The sequence below is a fragment of the Capsicum annuum genome, chromosome 11, assembly GCF_002878395.1.
Source record: "Capsicum annuum cultivar UCD-10X-F1 chromosome 11, UCD10Xv1.1, whole genome shotgun sequence".
Lineage (NCBI taxonomy): Eukaryota > Viridiplantae > Streptophyta > Magnoliopsida > Solanales > Solanaceae > Capsicum > Capsicum annuum.
The window spans coordinates 27,409,499-27,415,498 of record NC_061121.1 but is presented as its reverse complement, the minus strand read 5'-3'; the positions used below and the strand labels follow the sequence as shown (position 1 = coordinate 27,415,498).

Genomic DNA, 6,000 nt, shown 5'->3' with positions numbered 1-6,000 from the left:
TATTTTCTCTAATTTCATGCTTTTGCATTATCCCATTTTATTTTATTTTTTGTTTATTAATAAACAACCCACCAGCAGTACACCGAAAGATAAGTATATTTGTTCGTTGGGAGAATTCGACCAACATAATTGAGGGAGAAATATATTTATTTGTGATTCAAATCGGACAAGTTAAATTAGGGTGTTTTATATTTAAAAAAAAATAGATCATTTATTGATTTGGACTCTCTGTTAAAGAAAGAGTATAGGTGAAAAGTTTATTAACAATAATAATAAATTTAACTGTAAAGTATGAGATCGAGAATAAATTTAAGTGTAAAATATAATGAATAGTATATTTAATTATTTTTTTAAAAGTAGCTGAGTAAATTTGATAACAATAAAAATAAATTCAATCCAAAATATATTTAGCCATGCTTTACAAAAATCTAAAATTAGGATCCTAAATTACATAACTCTGATTTAAAATGATAATCTCAAATCACATGTAATACACTTGGCCTTCGAAATGTGTTTGCTTAAAACAATAGTAGGTGATGGTACTAGAAAGTGGAAAACTCTTGCCTTTCTCTAGCACTAAGTGTGACAACTTTCTCCAACAAACAATCCTTTCCAAATTCCGATTTTCCATTCTTGCTCACCAGAAACCTCAAATCATTCGAAACCAACCATGTCCAACCTGTCTCTTTCTCCTTCCTCTATTACCCTTAACCTCCAAAACCCTACTAAACCCCCACCTTATCTCTCCTTTTCCTCCTCCATTAATAGTAGTGCCATTTTTGCTCCCTTAAATTCCAATGCAGTAAAGTTTTCTACTTTCACCCAAAAAACAGTTTTTTCAAGAAGTCTTGCCTTAACATGTCGCCATTCTAGTTATTTTGAACCCCAACAGCAACAACAACAGTTACAGGGTAAGCTCTGATAAGTTCTTGAAAATTGGTTTTGTTTATTCTTAGTATTATGAATTAGTTAAAAGTTAAAATTTTAGATTTTACTGTGGATTGGATTTTGGGTGATTGAGGTTTAAATCGGGCTTACCGTGGATTAGGGTGTGTTTGGTATGAAGTAGAATGTTTTCTTGGAAAACAATTGGGTCTCTTACTTACTATCTTGTGTTTCTATGCAAAAGAAATAGTATCCAAGAGCATATATATATATATATATATATATTTTGGATAGGGAGCATTTATATGTAATCTAGCAAAATGCTACAGGGGTGGAATGGAGTGAGGAGTGGGGCTTCGGAGGTGGCAGGGTGTAGGATGGTCAAGGGTTAGGGTGGGGGTGGGGGTGGGAAGGAGATAATGAACTTGGAATGCCACTTACAAAACTTGTTTTCCGTACTTTCATTAGGAAAGTCATTTTCCTTATTGAACTTATTTAATAAGGAATTTATTTTTCTAGAGAGTGTTTTTTAAAACATTTTGACCAACCAAACATGGTAAAATTGCAGAATGTTTTTCTCCCTACCAAACACACCCTTACTGTTGCTACATTTTCCTTAATTGCTTCATATGTTCAACTCAAAATAGTGAATGTTTGCATGGTCTGCAGAGGTTTGTTATGGGTGCAGTTTATTCATGTGCACACTTACTTTGGTTATCTGTTTACATAATCCAAATGGCCTCCATTATTGTATATTTTTTGTTGTTGTTCCTGCTTGTTGCTACTGGCGTCTTTTTCATCTGTTTTGTGCTGAGGGTCTATCGGAAATAGCTTCTTTACCCGATCAGCTAGGGATAAAGTCCTGCCGTACACACCACCTTCCCCACACCCCACTTGTGGGATTACATTGGGTTTGTTGTTGTTGTTGTATACATAATCCAAATGACCTTGATTATTCTATTTTTTTTTTTTTGGTTCTGCTTGTTGCTACTGACGGCATTCTGATCTGTTTTGTACCAAAGGTCTATCAGAAACAACCTGTCTATCTTATCAAGGTAGTGGTAAGGTCTGCATACACACTATACTCTCCAAACTTCACTTGTGGGATTGCATTGTTGTTGTTATTGTATACATAATCCAAATGGAGAATGATGACTCCGGTGGAGCGCACTGCGAATGTATTGATATGTGTTACCTGTGAAGTCATGTAGATTTGTTTTTTATTAAGTGTTTGAAATGGAAAAAGGAAATGAGTACTTTTTAGTTTCTTCCAGTTCTAGTCATCAACAAATATATTGCAAATTTCCCCACTTTTTAGTGTTCTGTCTGAAAAGAAAAATTAAAGTTTTTCTCCCAACTACCTTGTGTTTTCATCTTTCTAGTTTCTAGTATCTTGCTCTTAGAACACAAATAACGGCAGTCTTGGTATATTTGATTCAAATAATTACTTTATCTGGTCAATTTATATTATTTTGAGCCATTTCATGTTATGGAAGAACTAAAGATGTCCTTGTTTTTTAGGGGCATCCACGCCTAAGGTTTTTGTTGGATACTCAATATACAAAGGGAAGGCAGCTCTTACTGTCGAGCCTCGGTCGCCAGAGTTCTCACCTTTAGATGTATGTATCCTCATGTGTGTTGGTTGTTTCTCTTCTTTTTAATCTGTATTAGTCATTGAGGAAATTGTAATTTAATGCTACTTTGGTGGCTCTAAATTATGGAGCAGTCTGGGGCCTTCAAGCTGTCAAGAGAGGGTATGGTAATGCTTCAATTTGCACCCGCGGCTGGTGTTCGTCAATATGATTGGAGTAGAAAGCAGGTAAACATTTCCTTAATTCCTCTCTTTGCACCGACTGCCGGGTACATGCTTCCTAAGTTGCTTGGACTCTCCAAAAATGTTGCAGCACACGCGTCAGATCCTTCAAAAATATTCTATTTTTGGAGGATCCGACACACACCCGTAGACATTTTTGAAAAGTCCGAGCAACTTACCATGCTTATCTTATCCATGGATTGCGGCGAGAATAATCTTTGTTAAAAATAATTAGATAGTAGATATGTAGTAGTGATTTGTGGCAGGGAAGTAGGTGACACTTTTAGCTAACACGGTGTGTGCGCCATGCAATCAGGCCATGATTTCTGCTTTCCTTGTGTTGATTTTGAAGTGCCTTTCTCAGTATTTGTGTGTTTTCAGGTCTTCTCACTGTCAGTGACTGAAATTGGATCTATCATCAGCCTTGGGGCAAAAGATTCATGTGAGTTTTTCCATGATCCAAACAAAGGAAGAAGGTAACAAACCAACGTCTTTTTGAATGGTCATAAAACCTAGTAACCACTTTTCGGCAATTAGCTCCAGTTACCATCTATCAGCTGGCCTGGATTTATTTGTTGATCTTAATGTATTTGTAGGCATAAACATGCACTATTTTATAGATTATTTGCTTGGGGAGCAATATATTTGATTGAAGATCCTATTTGTTGGGAATTTACGTGTATTATCATCAGTTTAAGTTCTGAAAAGGCGTTTTGTGTGGGCTTTACAGTGATGAAGGTAGAGTTAGGAAAGTGCTGAAGGTTGAGCCACTTCCAGATGGCTCTGGTCACTTCTTTAATCTCAGTAATTGCCTTCTTCCTTCATTCTATGAAAGTGAAAATCGTACATTTATTTCTAAACTATAGAACATGATTTGTTACCCTTCCATCCTAAATGAATGCAGGTGTCCAGAACAAACTTATTAATTTGGATGAGAACATTTACATCCCTGTTACGAAGGCAGAGTTTGCAGTTCTTGTCTCAGCATTCAATGTAAGATGAAGCTGGTCTCCCATTTTCTTTCTTGATATATAGTCTTTGTTTGTTTTCTCACCTGTGTTGTATACGGTTGAGTTAGTAAGAAACTTGGTGCTAAAGAGTGAATTTTGCCAAAGTTCGTGCGCACATTTAACTAGCTGTTTATGCAGTGTATGTCCAATCCCTTTGGTATTTGCTCAAAATTCCCTAATCAGGAATAGACGTCAAGTTGAGACCATTAATATGTTGATAGCCCCATAGCTTGCCATTGACATGGATGAGAAACGATGAGGATATGAGATCAGAGGCAACTTGTGAAAGCTTAAAACTTCGCTTTCCTAAGTAAAGTCTATTAGAATCTTTCCATTTTAGGAAATTGCTTCATTTTTTGGCCCTCCCTGGACCTTGCCTAGTGACTAGAATCCATTTCTACCTTGTGCTTTTTTGTGAAAACCTGGGAATTTAGGCGATGAGGTTTCTCCTGTTACTTTCTTGCATTTTGAAATAAAATTATGTGGTGGAAGCTGAATCTTGGTTTTTGAAAAGTGCGTCATGTTATACTACAAGTTAAACCATCTTAGAATGAAGCTATCTACAAGGTGTCAAGTATAAATCAGGCCATATAAATCTTTTCCAATGAACATCACTCTCCTTCAAGAGTTCCTCTTGTTAAAGTGAAGCATCATGTCTAGCAAACCCTTTGTGATCGTTGTTGGTGTCATTTCACAGTGGTTCTTTCTGGTTGTTGCTTATTCTGGTCTTGTTTTCTAGCAGTGTTACCTCTTCTAACATGTTCTCTGCTCAATTTTGGTGCAGTTTGTCGTGCCATACCTTTTAGGTTGGCACACTGCTGCAAATTCCTTCAAGCCTGAAGATACCAGTCGCTCAAACAATGCTAATCCAAGATCAGGTGCCGAACTTGAATGGAATCGATAGTTCTGATGAGCTAGAGTACGTTGCCTGTGCAATGATTGGGGGGCAAGATGCTCTTTTGGCCCTCGGATCGACATTTTGTACGAGCCTCTTTGACTTGTGCCCTCCAGCGATTTTACAAAGGAGTTCTAATCGGCGATAGTAGTATTAACTCTTTATGTTAAATGCTGATTTGATGTAGTTGTGTTGTGTTTAGATGTGTTTATGACTAGCCATATTGCAGTAGAAACCCATTAAACTGATGTTGAATGTGAAATCAGTCTAGTTTTTGTGAATGTATTTGGTCATCTTCAGGATTATGGTGCTATTATAAAGACAAAAAAAAAGAGAAATGTCAGCTTGGCGAATGAACTTAATGCACCGAACTGCTTTTTTGTATTCTAGGAGATGTTTGGCATAAAAAGGATTTTAATACTGGTAATACATGTTGAAGTGATGCGGACCTAGGTAAGAGGATATGATCCTTAGTGAGTTGGGTTGTTACATATGATATCAGAATCAGTCCACATGCAATCTCGGGTGATGGTCGACTAAACCTCCACAAGAATGTTGAGTCCTTGAAAAGCGGATGAGGAGAGATGTTGGTTAAACAAATTGCCTTTGGTTAAACATTTTCTTAGCATGTGGATTTAGATCCAAAGTGAATAATATTTTGGAAAGGTCAAAGCCATCGACGGGCTCTCACACTTGTTTCGAAAATTTACTTAGACCCACCCTCCGAATGTTGATTCAATTGGGGATTTTTCGCCTACGTGGCATTGTGCGTGCAATGTAATTGCGGGAGGCGCGTGAGGAGTATTTTTTTTACTAAATCACGAATAGAAAAATGCCAAGTGGCACTGAGGGCTCCAAAAAAATTTTAATAAACCAATTTTAAAAAAAAAATCACTAAAGGCCACAAAAATTTTTTAATTAAACAAAATTTTAAAAAAAAAGCCTCCCCACAACCCCCCCACCCTCCAAATCCGATACTCCCTGCCTCATCGTTTTTGCCATTCTTCTTCTTCATTTTTTTTCCTTAAATTTAAATTTGTTCATCTACCACTAAAAGCATGCCAAAACCACTTCTAATCTCCAACAAATAGCTCCAAATCTAATTTGTAAGCTCCTTAAAGTGTACCCATGCTTTTGAAACAACACTCAACCAAAATAATTTAGAAACCTCACAGTCTGCAAATTCAAACTCAAAGCTCAAATGTTCGTCAATGGAGTTATGTGATGTCTTTTTCACGAGATAACTCTCTAATCAGTACTGAAATACTTAATGATTGATCTACGTCTTCAGCTTTTAACAATGGTATCCAACTTATTTGCAACTCATAACACCTAAATCACTCTTTTCCAAACACGAACAACCGCAAATATGGGTCTTCATATCACACTTCAAAATC

The 6,000-nt window shown here is 36.6% G+C and overlaps 1 protein-coding gene across 1 annotated transcript; it reads left to right on the top strand.

The window, feature by feature from the left end:
• Positions 1–441: 441 nt before the first annotated feature.
• Positions 442–4,960, top strand: LOC107848324 (single-stranded DNA-binding protein WHY1, chloroplastic). The gene is made up of 7 exons (XM_016693060.2): positions 442–911; positions 2,407–2,504; positions 2,612–2,704; positions 3,080–3,174; positions 3,429–3,502; positions 3,603–3,691; positions 4,493–4,960. Exons 1-7 carry the CDS (start codon positions 671–673, stop codon positions 4,610–4,612), a joined length of 810 nt encoding a protein of 269 aa, XP_016548546.1. The 5' UTR covers positions 442–670; the 3' UTR covers positions 4,613–4,960.
• Positions 4,961–6,000: the final 1,040 nt, after the last annotated feature.

Bases quoted from the DNA above. Each gene is read 5' to 3' on its own strand.
- LOC107848324 (XM_016693060.2), top strand. From the start codon at position 671: ATGTCCAACCTGTCTCTTTCTCCTTCCTCTATTACCCTTAACCTCCAA. The intron at 3,175-3,428 runs GTAACAAACCAA...TGGGCTTTACAG, and splicing joins GATCCAAACAAAGGAAGAAG to TGATGAAGGTAGAGTTAGGA. The intron at 3,503-3,602 runs GTAATTGCCTTC...AAATGAATGCAG, and splicing joins TGGTCACTTCTTTAATCTCA to GTGTCCAGAACAAACTTATT.